This window comes from Hypanus sabinus, chromosome 15, assembly GCF_030144855.1.
Source record: "Hypanus sabinus isolate sHypSab1 chromosome 15, sHypSab1.hap1, whole genome shotgun sequence".
NCBI classification, from domain to species: Eukaryota; Metazoa; Chordata; class Chondrichthyes; order Myliobatiformes; family Dasyatidae; genus Hypanus; species Hypanus sabinus.
Genome location: NC_082720.1, coordinates 49,003,476 through 49,018,485, shown reverse-complemented (window position 1 = coordinate 49,018,485; position 15,010 = coordinate 49,003,476). Strand labels below are relative to the sequence as shown.

General features: G+C 36.0%; 1 protein-coding gene across 1 annotated transcript in view; it reads right to left on the bottom strand.

Annotated features, from left to right (window-relative positions):
• LOC132405222 (protein FAM13B-like) overlaps positions 1–15,010 on the bottom strand; it is a 118,174-nt gene that overhangs the window by 43,292 nt on the left and 59,872 nt on the right. Inside the window, exons 12-14 of the mRNA XM_059989911.1 lie at positions 6,950–7,015; positions 1,184–1,400; positions 326–464 (exon numbers count right to left, since the gene is read on the bottom strand). Coding sequence (XP_059845894.1) covers positions 326–464; positions 1,184–1,400; positions 6,950–7,015 — 422 coding nt within the window. The remainder of the gene's footprint in view (positions 1–325; positions 465–1,183; positions 1,401–6,949; positions 7,016–15,010) is intronic.

Below are 15,010 nucleotides of genomic sequence, written 5' to 3'. Positions count from 1 at the left end.
GGGTTATGTGGCGATCCATTTCCTGGCACATCCGAACCGGCTCACAATTAGATAGCCTACGGGGGTTTGCGAGCACAGAGCTTTGGAGCCTCTGCGCCACGGGGGGCAAGTTGAGGGAGACTTAAAAGTGAGGTTGAGGATTTCGAATAAAGTTTTTCCTTCGACTGCAGTTACCGACTCCGTGTCGTAATTTTAGCGTTGCGTGTAGCACACCGCTACAGTATGTTTATTTTTGCACTGTATTAATGTTCTTCATTTCGATCTGGGTTTTTTTTTATCTGTAGCGATGTAGAAAATGTATTAAAAAACTAATTAAAAAACTCACCTTGTATTTTCGTTCCTTTTCAAATTGTTCTTCAAATAACTTCATTTTCTTTTTGATATTCTGAATTTTTTTAGTCAGCTGTAGTTGAGCTGGGTCTTCCTTTTCATCATCTCTGGAATCAAATGATGATCTTCGAGGCCTTAAAATATCATTACAATAGTTAAGAGGAAGTTTAAGTCTTTCACTTAAGGCAAAGAAGAAATGTAAAATCATTAACCAAAATCTCTCACTAGTCATTTATTTGTCAAGTAAAAATCGTACCTTGAAATAATTAGAAAGATGCAGATTATTGTGGAAAGTATATACCAAATGCATTTAAAATACACTTAAATAAAAATAAGGTTGTGACAGTCAGTTTATGCAATCAATAAATGGTCCAATCAGACAATGTTATTCTATGTGATCAAATTTTGAAACAGACAACCATAGGGCCATTATAATCTGCCCTAGAGCACCTGGGGTAAGGAAATGCCAATGGCCAAAACAATCACTCCCAAAATTGAATTCTAGTGCACACATAGGCAAATCTATAAATGAGAGCTACACAACAACGCCATCATAAATTATTGGCACTGTCACTAGAAATCTGCATGAGTGACTACATTGGGTGGTTAAATTGTTAAGTGGTTAGTTAACTAATTAAGAAAATTAGCTAATGGATCATTCCCTGGTCTAGAGTTTAAGTGAAGAGAAGAGGGAATCAAATATTTAATTTCTGTACAGAAAAATGTGCAGTTCAAGAATCAAATCAGTTGTCATAACCATGCTAAAAACAGAAGAACAGTAACCAAACAACTGACATCAAAGGAACAGCAAGGAAAAATTGGAAAAAAATGCAATGATAATTACAAACTATACCTGAAGGTGGAAAGTCCTTTCAGTGAGGCAGTTATTGAATCAGATTCATCTAGAAAGCGCTGCCTATGACCAAAATTAAGGTAACGACGGCATAACATAGGTTGTGGGTCTTCTTCAAGTGGATGGTTAGTCAGTCTTCCTGCCTGTGGTGAAAGCTGTGCCTCTCCCATTTCATGCTCATATTCATCCTGCCATGATTTAAATGCTGGAACAGGATCTACACAAAAAACCAAAATTAACAATTATACAAATTCAACACTACTGTAAAGGTGAAAACCAGGTCAAAAGAACCTGTAACACAAGAATTAGAAGTTCCAACAAAAATATACCAATCTATTTCATTAAGACAGTCATAATTTAGTTTATACCCTAAATATAAATTCATGTCTATTCCACCTTACCTGCAAGTCTGTGACCACAGTGGACAACATAGAGCCTACAAGCCAAATCTAGACTATGAAATGATTCCATTCAGCATGCTTCAATAAGCTAAAAAACAACGCTCTCTGCTTCTCTACCCGTACTTACCTACAGCAGTAAATTGATTCCATAAGCAGTATCTTATGCATCATGGTCCAAGACAGACTGTATGTAACTTATTCTATCAGTACAGCACACACTGTACAATCCTGAGTCATGTGAACCATTATGTTGCATAACAATCAAAAGTGAGGAGAAATTTGAACCCTAGGAGGCAGTCAGCTAGAGGATTAAGCTTTCTTTTAAAATAATTAATTACACTTAATTCAACAATATTTAATTAACTTAATTCAGAGACATGCAAAATACCTGAAACTTTCCTCTCATTGTTGAAGAGATTCTTCTCTTCAATTAAATGAATGAAACCACTGAATTAAGCTAACCTGCTGTGGCTTCAGATTCCAGATTTCCCCCAGAGTAACTTCTGAGAAACTGCAGGAAAGATAGCAATAAGCCAAAACGGCTCAGGAAAACAAATGGAATGATGGCATCCAAGACTTCTGAAGTAGTTCGAGATTTATGATTTTTCAATAAGCTCTTAGATTGTCAATTTTGCTCTACCCACATAACAAAAAAACAAATCACTGGCCCAAGGGCTAAAAAAAACTAAGTCAGGGAAATACTCTATATAAAAATATTGATTTCCACCCAGCCTGGCTAACCTTCCAAAAAATTTCAAAGATTTCTACATTTATTATTATATTCCGTCCATCCGGTTTTATGAAACCTGGAGTAAGAAATCCCCAAGTATTTTTCGACTCATTGTTCAAGACACTCCTTTATCATTGTCACATTGCAGAAGCTGCAAAATAATGAACTCTGACAACAGAAATATTATTAAACCAGATAGAGGAACTAACAAACAATTCCTCTTGTGGTTAGAAACTACCATATATTTTCAGTATCTGATTGCATTGTCTCAGGCATTTTCGTCTTCCTCCATGCCTTGGCAAGATCATATTTTTCATTCTAAATCTATCAGTTCTTTCTGAAAACTCACTTGTCTAGAACACTCCACAATTCCAGAATATAAATACCTTCAAGTCTCTGGAGTTCAAACAAAAGCAGAAATTTTGACTGATACCAATTATGCCAACCTCAGATAAGCAACGCTGCATAGAAAAGTGACACATGACCCATACAGATCAGCTACTCAACAAACTAAATTTAGATTAGATAAATGATCACCTGTAGTGATGCAGTCACACAGGTTGGTGCCCAAACACTGAAACAGCAGGTTCAACAATCCTGCTGTATGATTTTTAATCCTGCAAGTCAGTATGAGCTGTATCTGCATATTATTTTTTGAAATTAGAATGGAGAATTATTAAAATGTTTCTTTCGTTAACTTGTAACTAGTCAGCTGAGACCATTATAAACAGTTATCTGGGAAAAGTAACCAATCCTTTCTGTCACAATGAGAACAAAGAAATTCAATCTATTAAAATGCATTAAGGTTTTTAAGTCCTCAATATCAATTTTAAGCAGCACAATCCTTTATATTTCACAATATCTGTTAATTTTATGATTTATATAATTGATTATTTAAAAATTAAATATCCCTGAGTAACTTTCTTGGGCCTGTGCAGGAAGATGGTTGGACCACCCATAGACTTCCTTCTAAATACACATTCTGATGATGATTATTGAAATTAATAGTTGCATAAGACCCCAATTTTAGAATTGATTTTCAGCTCCTGTATTTCAATGGGGATTTTCCATCCCAACTTTAATGTTGGCTGCCAGTGTAGATCTCAGTTACCCATGTTAATTATGATTGTATACAATATGTACAAACATTCAAATAAAGGTAAAAGTTGAAGTTTGTGTACAAGGGGTAGAGCAGTTGATCAAAAGCTGACAGCAACAAATAGCAAAAATAATCTTAAAAAGGGTAAAAATTGTATTGTTCACACTGTTATCATCATTATTGTTCAGAAAAATACAAAACTAGACAGCTTTTTAAAAATTGTGGCATTTCATGGAGTTATTAATTGACTAGGTGGTAACTTGGGACCTCAAAGTTGTGTAATGAACTACACACAGAGCATTTCCCTTCTTACTTAGTGTCTGTATTAGCTAAAAAAAAAGAATAAATAAGTACAGATTGAAATTCTATGCTGCAGTTAACAAAGTTTCAAGTTAAACAGTAAGTGCAAAATTCATAGATCATGTTTTTACAAATGGAGAGATGAAATAAAGGTACGGTCAAAATTTCTGAAAGAATAAACCCATACACTGGAGCCCGGATGTACTCTGTTTTAAGAGGCAATATTTATTTGATTCTTCCCTCTACAATTTATTCTCTACCTAACTTTGAAGCAGTAACTTACTATTTCAAATGCTGTCATACATGTTCACAACTAATTTAGTATTAAATATCAAAGAACTTTTTAATAACTCCATCAAATATTAATTCTTAGGAAATATTTTAATTCATACTACCCTTTTTAGTAATAACCCAATTATAAAACTTATATGTAACTTAATGTACAGGAAACTAAAATTCAGCAATGTTCAAACAGAGGAGCGAAACAATGACTTGATTTTCAGATAATCTCTTCAGCTCGATAGATTCACAGAAACAATCCTTTTGAGATTTTTTTTTCAAAATTCATGCATAGATGATCGCTTTATTATGGTAGTTTGGGATATACAAAAACACCCTTACAGAATTCACAATTCATAACCCACTGAATAAGATTTGCTCTTAAAGGATTTTGCATGGGTAATAAACACAAAATGTGAAAGAAACCAAAACTGTGTCAATTTTTATCTTAAACCCTACTGTGGGACAGTAAGATTTAGATATGATGTCACTGCATTGATTGGATTGGCAATCACAGCTCAGTACTTGCTTTGCCACACCCTCTCACAACCAGATCAGCCATGAACTTATTGAATGTTGGAGCAGGCTCGATGGACCAGATGGCTTACTCCTGCTCCCAGTTCTTATGTTCCGTCCAGTTTGTGTATGGTGACAGGTATCTCTTTCTGAGGTATTTTCGCTGATGCGCTGTACTGTGGGGAGCACTGTAGTCATGATTAATTCCCCAGCCTTTACTCCACTTCTACAAAATCACATTACTTTAACCAATTATCCCTTCCCCAAGCTTCTTCTGTACAGATTCAAATCCCATCCCTTTCCCTCACCATTTGTTAAACCCTTTCCTCATCCATGAATATTGCACATCAAAGAAAACAGATCAAACTGAAGAGCATGATAGTGCTGCTCTCAGAGATGTTTGTTCATGCCCAGAGACGGTGAGGGAATGGCAAAGGAGGGATTCATTTGTGACTGCTGACCCAGCTGATGCACTAACTCACATCTGAATCGTATTGCCACCCATTATTGAGCAAATGACACAATTTATTTCTTTTGTCCAAGACTTGTATGACCCCTGTCCAAATGTTGGCCCCAGCTGAGAAATAACTAAGATGGGTCAATTTGTCACTGCCAATAAAATAGCTTAATGAAAGAACAACTTCCCATATGTACATTTTCACCTTCTAACATGGAATTCAAAGGGGAAAGAAGGTTTGATACAGAAAATAGCAATACAGACAGATTTCTAGGGCTGCAATACTCCTGTAATGAAGGAGCCACAAGCAGAGTTAGCAAAATATTAACAGTGGCAGATTTTTAAAAAATGATACTGAGCTTTGTAGCTTTATGTAATTGTTCTCATTTTTCTTTCCTTCTTTTCCACTTACCCCACAAATCCTATTTGACAGGATTATGCACAGGCTTTCTTGCAGACATTTAATGTTCCTTGGTTTTATCACACAAGAACAGAAAATATTTCTTCCCCCAATCATGGACCACTAAGGCTGGTTTCAAAACGGAAAGCTACAAATAAGTTTGTTTCAGTTTTATGTGCAGACCATCTTTTTAGTTAATTTTGCCAGGAATATGTTTTACAAAGCAGACATCAAAATTTCTGTTACGTGACTAAACTAAAAATTCTGCAAAATTAAGTCACTTGTGTGCATACTACAAGCGAAAATCTTGATTTCAGAATCAGTTCCTTGATTACTAAATCTAATACAAAAATAATTTTTATTGTTATGTAAAATTTAGTGTGAATAAATTTAAATTTACAGTTGGAAACATCATGTTTTTCATTTAATACTTAGTATTTTTTATTTTAATTTTCAATGCTAAAGTAACAGTTCAAATATTTATTTTGCAGTTGTCAAAAGTATCAATCATGCTTCATGAAGCTTACATGCTTCAGCTGTCAAAAGTATTCATGAAGACCTCAAATCCCAGGAATCAGAATGTTTTAAACTAAAACATGTTTTCTTCCTGTACTTATCAACACTTAAATCCCTACAAGCCTGGGTTTTCCCTTACCCATGCTCAAAACATTGAATCTTTCTGAATGCTGCCACATATTCCCTTCCTTTTTCCACTTTCCAATCCATATCATTCATGATTAGGTCTGCACAATTGTGGTAACATTGCAATCAAATTAGGTCCAAAAAATCCTACTTTTGATATCTATGGACAGGCTTTAGGTAGCTAGCTGTTAGCATAAGACTACTACAACATCAGTGACCCAGACTCCATTCCACCAATATCTGTAAGGAGTCTGGATGTTCTCCCTGTGAGTGCATGTGCTGCCTCCGGTTTCCTCCCACATTCCAAAGACATACGGGCTGATAGATTAATTGGTCAAATGGGTATAAATGGGCAGAGCCGCCTAGTTGGGCCAAAAGGGCCTGTTACAATGAGGTATCAAAAATGGAATCATTTCTGCAATTCAGAGTTGAGAGAAACTTCAACAGAATATAACCATGGAGACCATAACACAGAACAGGTTCAGATCTGGCTTTATCAAACTGCCTGACCAATAAATTATTAACTTTACTTGTAGGCTATCAATAAAGCAAAAGCAAAGATATCTACATGTAGAGTTTTCTTCTGCAATGAATACCATCGATGATCCAAATTGTAGACTTGCATAAAAATAAAAGCAATTCAGTACATAAACAAAAATAATCAAATATATACACAAACTAGAAACCATTTTGAAACCAGTTCCAAGCAGTGTATAATTTTAGAAAGATTACTAGATTAGTTCAGTGCATGTGAATCACAGAACACCTTTAATTGTGGTACTTACATAATGAATTCTAGCAGCGTATGTTTTCAAAGGGTTAAAATTTAGCTTTCAAATAGGTTCCATTTCCCATGATTATTTTTAACTACCCAAATCTATTAGAATTCCTATTTCTAAATGCTGGTTGATTGAATGCAGATTGATGCCAAAGCATACTTACCATCCCCATCTCTTTGAAGATGCATTGTTTTGAAATCAATGAAGGGAAAAGTGATTGTACATGGCGCTAATAGAATAAAAAAATGGCAAAAATACTAGTGTGAGCAGCAAGCAGACACAGACACCCTATAAAACACAAAGTAAAGCAGAAAACAATCAAACTTTTTCACTATCCAAGACAAAACAGGATTTGTTTGCTTTTATGGTAAATATACATCATGAATTAAAATAATGTGTAAAGGCACTATGTAGCTTACAGCAATCAACTTATGGTTTTATATTAATACAATTCCCTCCACAGTGAGTGTAACTTTGCAACATTTAGTTTAGTTTTTCTGGGGCATGGACCATATAAAAAAGTAAACTTTAGCACTAACAGACATTACTTTCACTTTATCTGAAAGTCACAAGGTCATTGGAAATGCAGTTATTTCCTCACCACCCCTCACCTGGAATTGCAGTCATTGGAAATGCAGTTATTTCCTCACCACCCCTCACCTGGAATTGCATTTGTTGCCAAGACAAAGATTCTCTTACAGAACAATCAACATTTCTCAAAATAGTTGCCAAATATTCCTTTATATTTTAATGATGACCAGCTCCAGAAAGACCTCTGGTCTTCCTCAGAACAGTATCAAGAAATTTAAAGTTATTTTTCCTACGCAATCACTAGAGCTCAAAACATTTATTTTACAGCACTGCATACATAGAATATTAAATTAGCACTACCAATTTTTTTTAATGATAACCAATCTCAAGTCAACACCATTGGATCCCATTAGCTTTGGATCAGATAACTAAGATCAACTTCTTCCCTTCTGTAATTAAGACCAGCAAATCCCTTGGTTTACTACTTATACTGCACATTGGCTTTCTGCATTGTCTAAACCAGCAAGCCAAGATGCCTCCGTTCACCAACATTTCCCACATTTTAATGTTATAAAAAGGTGTTTTTCCCCTTATTCTTCCTGTGAAACTGAATAAACTATTTTCCATGACTGGAAGATATTAGAGACAGGGAAATGCAGTCACAAAATAAGTCCTAAAGTATGGCTGACAAGATAAAACAGAGTTGTCAAATTGAGAGACAATATAAGTCACACATCAATGTGCAATGGCTAAGCAGTGCTTGAAGCATATTAGAAAATGGATGAACTAAAGGTTACAAGGTAAGAAGCTCAATAGTAGAATAATAGGACTGAACAAAGAAACGGTGTTTGAGAACTTCAAATGAGACAAGATTGGGGAGACAGATAATGTTACCAAGGTAAACCTACGCAGCTTTGGATCTTGTGTCAGAAGTTCAACTCCAAGGTCGTGAATAGCCTGGTTTGCCTTCAGGTACGACCAGGGACAGGGAAGGAGTAAAGAAGCAAAGTCATTGGTTGGGGAATGTAACTTCATCAGGGGACCAAAAGCAAAGAATTTATGTCCTCAATACTGAAGGAGAAGAAATGTCTACTTATGTAATACCACATGTCAGATAAGCAGCATTACAAAAGGTGAAAGAGACAACTATATATGACTTTCATGAAACAAAATGTGATCTTGGAAGATGCACAACAAATGGAAAAAAAGGATGGAGCCAAGAATAATAGGCCACTCTAGAAGCAATGATACAAAAGAGGTTATTGCAGATAATTGACCCGCTAACACAGCCTGGGAATTGTAGAATAGCCCCTATTTGGACAAAGAAAAATTGTAGTTGGAGCATTGCGTATTCACTAATGTTAATAGTTCCAGACAGTTTGAAAAGTATGAAGAGCAAAAATTAACAAAAAATAATCACATTGAAACCTTCAATCAAGGGTCCTTCTATATTCAGGCAGAGCCAGAAACTGAATCCAAGATTCAACATGCAACTGATCAGCACAACTTTAGAAGTTACAACATTTTCAGGATCTTCAGGTAAAAGATACAGTACAAACTCAAAAAGTTTATTGATTGATTTATGCCCAAATAATTGTGTAAAATAAAATGCTTCCAAGTAACTGCTAGGGGCTACTTTTAAAAAAATAAGCTGTCATTTATCCTTCAACTGGGTCTTCATGTTCTAATAAGGAAGTATAACTTTATAAAAACAGAAGCATAGAACACATACCATTCATTGTAGAGAAGGGAAAATTAAGACATGCATATACAAGGATAAAACAAAATGCAATCATTTTTCAGAACTAGTGAAATTACAAAAGCAGTAACTATGATTTTAAATGTTGTTAAAACAGGTTCCCCTGACTAAACAAGGCTTACATATACCAGTCCTAAGAGCAAAAATGATGTAAAGTTTAACAGCACAATTTGTAATTAAATTGATTAGGAAACCTTGCAGCAGTGCTCAGTGGCTATTACTAAATAACTTCAAGATTACCAGTTTTAAATGCACAGTGCTGCTTTTGAAGTGTAGTTAAGTAGTTACCACAATTTTACAGAATAATGAAACTCAACACCAAAAACTTTATTACCATATATTCTGTATTCCTTAAAAAATTATTCTGAATAATGAATATTAATATTAATGTTACAGTAAAATTAATTATTGCTAACATACATTTTTCTTCCTCTCAAAAATATAACCACAGCACTAGTCTTTTTCAAAATCTAATGGCAAGAGTCTTTAAAATGCCTTCCCACCTGAAAGGTATCTGCAGGAATCAGTCCTCAACTTAAATAAAACATAATTTTTGGAAGTGTACAACAATCAGATCCAACAATACGGGTGAATTTACTACAAGGCCTAGCACCAAGCTTCACTAAGCCTTTTCAACAATATGTTGATGAAGCTCATCAGGTTTTCACCGACAGCTAGTAGCTACCCAACATTAATGAAAATTTGTCAACAAATGATTATGCAGTAAATCATACCAATTAACAACCTTTAATACTTTGGATTTTTGTAGAATACTTGCTAATATGGTTCATTTCTCATGTCACTTAATAGGCCCCTGCTAAGCACAGAAACCCAGCAACAAAACAGCTACAAGAATTAACGATGAAAAATAATTTTACTCAATTTGTTTTTGAAGAGGGAAGGAATAACAGGAAGACATTAATAGATTAATATAAACAATTCTGACTTGTGTGATCAAGATCTTGTCTGTATACTATCAAGTAGTGTATTCAAAAACTAATTTTCACAAATGAACTAATCTACAAAATTATTTCTTCTACCAGTTTTCACTGCTTTAACGATGAATTCAAGACCAGCCTTTCATTACATGGATCTTGCCTAAACATCATCTTCCTAATAAAACAACTGCTTTTAAAGCAAGTCCAGTACCCTAGTTTCAGTTTCCATTTCTCCCACCAATTATAGCTGTGCTTGCAAACAAAAATTCTACTGGTTTCAAACTGGAACTTTCAATCATATTACAATCATAAACTATTTCTCCACTGGCTCAGCTGCACAACAGAAACTGTTCTTTTCCTCAGTAAAATACTACAAAATAATACATACTGGTGCCTCTCATTTCAAGGACAGAAAACACAGGCTTACTTAGACAATCCTATGACCAAATCTAACAATTAGCCTCATTCTGCTTCTCTGTATAACCACAAAGACAGTATGTTGTAATGCCCAGAACTTTTTAATATTAATCCAGTAACTTACAGGTCTTCAAAATTCAATGACCTTCACAATGCACAACATTCTGCTTGTTCTACTATGACTAACAATGCTTCAGCGTTCCTTGTTCTTTTCCAGCTTACTCAGAAGCAAATTTCAGTCTGTTCAAATATCATAGAAACATAGAAAACCTAGAGCATAATACAGGCCCTTCGGCCCACAAAGCTGTGCCGAACATTTCCTTACCTTAGAAATTACCTAGCCCATAGACCTCTATTTTGTTTTAGCTCCATGTACCTGTCCAGGAGTCTCTTAAAAGACCCTATTGTATCCGTCTCCACCACTGTCACCGGCAGCCCATTCCACTCACTCACCATTCTCTGCATAAAAAACTTACCTCTGACATCTCCTCTGTACCTACTTCCAAGCACCTTAAAACTGTGTCCTCTCATGCTAGTCATTTAATGTTAATTACCTTAACTGTTTAGTATTCTACATAAATTCTTAACTTTTAATTTATGCTATTTATTTTGAGATAGTGAGCAAAACGCGAGTTTAACAGAAAAGAGTGGCTCTTACATAAATTTTTAGGACTTTTTCCATAATTACACTAGTTTCTTTAGTCTCTATAACTTATAACTTTTAGTGATAATTTTTTTTGTAATTCTAGGTATCAATGTAGTGTCATGCATATTCTAATTTCATCTTCAACAGACAACTTTTTTCTTGATTACAGTAAGTGGTTTAAAAGACCTTTTTTACCACTTCAGAATTAAGTTTTGGATTTCAATCAAAAGTTTTGAGTTATAAGAAAAACTAATGTGTGTAAAATTACTTGGATAAAACTGAACTATACTTGTTACTGCTCCAAGTAGGAGAATGGTGAAGATTGAAGACAAAAACAGTTACACTGTGCATTTCTTAGGAAAAATAATCCCTCCATTGAAAAAAAATACAGCAGTATAACAAGCATTTCAAAACATTTCTCAGATTTGGAGTGACTTTAATAAATTTAACACCAGTAATGTCACACAAAAAAACAAGTGAGGAGTTCACAACACTATCCTTCAAACCAGTACATCATCAATACAATCTTAGCTGGGGACATGAGCCTGTAGATACTGGAACCAGCAAAGACTCAGCAAGTCTAGCTGCAGCTGTGAGGGAAAGGAATTGTTAGTGTTTGGGATGGAGACCTTGCATCAGAACTGAAAATGGAAAGGGAAGTTAAGCAGTATGAGGAAGAGGAAGAGTGAGACAGGAGCTGATAGGTGGATAAAGGATGGATCAAGATTGAGAGAGGGTTGAAACCAGCCAAGGAAGGGAGAGGGTGAAGTTAAGGACAGGAGCTTAGATTGATGAACAGGAACACGAACACTACTGTGTTGGAATCTGATGAGGTACCATTAGGGGAGAGATGAATGGCAGGTGAGGACAATGAGGGAAGTTATCCAAATGAGTGAAACACGTGCATAGTGGGTGGATTTGGGGGCGGGGGGTTGAAAATGGGTAATTAGGGGCTGGAGACGGATCAGAGGAAGAGATACGTGGTAGACTACCCAAACTGAATTACAGAATTATAGGACAGTGGTAGAGAAGCTATAGAAGAGGAACTGAGGATAGAATAGTTATGTGCAATTGGAAAAGCAAAGCCTGCTTTGGACAGAAGGTCATGCCTTACAAGCTTGAGTTTTTTTTTAAAAAGGAGTTAGCAAAGGAGCTTGATATAGTGAACATTATCTACAGAGACTTTAATAAGGCATTTAAATAAGGCTGCCATCTTCCTGTAAGTTGGCTATCCTCCAATCCTCTGGTACATATTGTAATTTAGAGCAATTTATAGCTTCATTGTATGTATCGCACTGTACTGCTGAATTTCATGCCATGTGTCGGTGATAATAGACCTGACTCGGATTCAGAGCAGGTGTGTAAGGCTGTTATTCTGGCTAAAGCTCAGAGACCAGTTGTGTTGTGCAAGGATTGGCGCTGGGACCTATTCTTCGTGATATAGCAATGATTTGGATGAAAATGTAGATGGGTGAACTAGCTGTTTGAGGATGACACCAAGATTGGTGGAGTTGAGGACAATGTCAAGGACTATCAAAGAATAATACGTGATATAGATCAGTTATAGATCCGGGCAAAGAATCGGCAGATGAAACTTAATCTGGACAATTGTACAAGGCATTGCACTTAGAGAAGCAAAATGAAAGAAGGTATACAGTGAATGGTAGGCCCCTTATATTATAGATAAACAGAGGGATCTTGAGGTCCAAGTCCATAGTTCAGTCAAAATGACTACCAAAATGGATAGAGTATTAAAGAAGGGCAGCTTATAGCATGCTTGCCTTCACATCGGTAGGACTATCGAGCATAAAAGTAGTTGTGTTGCAGCTTGATAAAACTCTAGTCAAAATGCATACAGTTCTGGTTGCCCCACTATAGAAAGGATATGGAGACAATGGAAAGGGTGTAAAGGAGACTTACCAGGATGTTGTCTGATTACTGGGTGTGAGCCAAAGAGGCCATCATGACAAACTATCTAATTTCTATAGATGCAAGATGGAGAGCATTCTGATTGGATGTATTGCAGCCGTGTATGGCAACTCCAATGTGCAGGATCAAAAGAAGCTACAGAATTGTAGACTCCATCATGGGCACAACTGCCCACCATTGAGGAAATCCTCAAATGGTGGTGCCTCAAGAAGGCAAAGTAGATCATTAAAGACCCTGACCATCCAGTACATCCTCTAACATTACTACCAGTAGGGAGAAGGTACAAGAGTCTGGATTCCCTTCCTTTCACCATCTAACAAAATCTCTCCTTCAATGCACACACTCAAAAGCATTACAGACTCTAGTCCACCCATCACTTCCCCAAGAACAATGTTTAAGTGCATTTTGTTATCAAAACCTGTTCCACCATGGTAGATATCCTGAGCTTCAAGGGCACCAGAATAACCCAGCACAGGGACTTCATTCAACATGGACACCAACTCCTTAGCACGTACTGCTTTCATGTACCATCTTTGGAATTTTCCTCAATTCTGCCCACATGTGATATTCCATGCTATCCTGACCTCCATTTTAAGTAGTCCCCTATATTTTCTACATCTTAAGGGTCCTCATTTTCAATTGTCATATGCTAGTTTTTTTGGTATTCGTTATCCAGTCCTCGATATTCAAATTCTTTGACTTGCAGACACCTTTACAGGAACACACTGACCATGAACCCACTATTCCAGATAAAAGTACTTAACATTTGTCATTTATAGACCTACCTCCAAGTGGCTGTTTACCGCCTACTTTTGCCAGGACCGGTACCACAGCATTGAAATCAGCTCTCTCCCCACTCTCCTCCCTTCCCACCACCCCCCCCCCCAAACTAAGGAACTTAATTTTCAGAACATCCTGAAAAAATTTTTATACCCATCTTGGAACTTATAAGTTATAGTCACCATCTCCAAAATGCTTTTCCACAACAGACCAAGCATTTATCCAGCTATCTTTTCTAAGATTAGGTCTAGTATGTCTCTTTCCCAGTCTGACCATCTACTGCTCATAAAGAATTACATGGAATTATGAAAGAGACAAATGTAGATTTTAGAGATACACCAGGCACAATCTTATTTAACAATGAACCACAAACCATTTGTCTACCCTTTTTTCATGTGTACAGTAGATATCTGAAATAATGAACCAGAGCAGGAATTCAAATTCCTTGCAGCATCTGTGGAATTTAAATATAGTTGATTAAATAATCCAAAAATACAATTCCCAGCTTGACACAAAACATTTATTCTCAATAAACTTCAAGGAGGGAAATCTATACCCTGACACACATTGGCCTGTTTCAGAAATACAACAAAATGATATAATTGATTCTTAATGGATATGACCGGATAAGCTACTCAATTTTAAATAATGAGGAATAGTCAAACATGGGCTTGTTAATTATACAACAATCTGATTTTGTAACATCAAAAATTAATTTATCAATTTCTTCTTGAGGAGCAACTAACTCTTGGTGAATTGACTTTTTAAAATTTTAAAAAGGTCAACCCCCACCCCCCCCACTAACACCAAAGGTGCCTATCCCCTTGCATTTTAGAAAAGCAAAATTTACATCTCTTTGAAGACTTCCAAAAAAGTGTAGCTGGTACAAATTTCCCGTTTGGCATGTGGGTGCAGACAGTATTCTAGGCATAGCTGCTTTCATAGTAATGTTTATTTTTGAAAGAACTGACAAAAAAATTGCAGACACAATTCACAACATTTTACATCTGAAAATTCCTTAATTATTTGTACTGGATTTGGGTAACTGCACAAGTATTCAAACAAGCAGGAACTTAACCACAAATTTAACATTTTGGAACAAGCCAACAATTATATAAAATTTGCAAACTGCAGTTATGCACTAGTTAGCAACCCCCCCCCCCCCAACTATCCTCTTCCCACAGGGCAGGCATTTAGTCAGTGTGCGTTGAGAACTGGGCATCA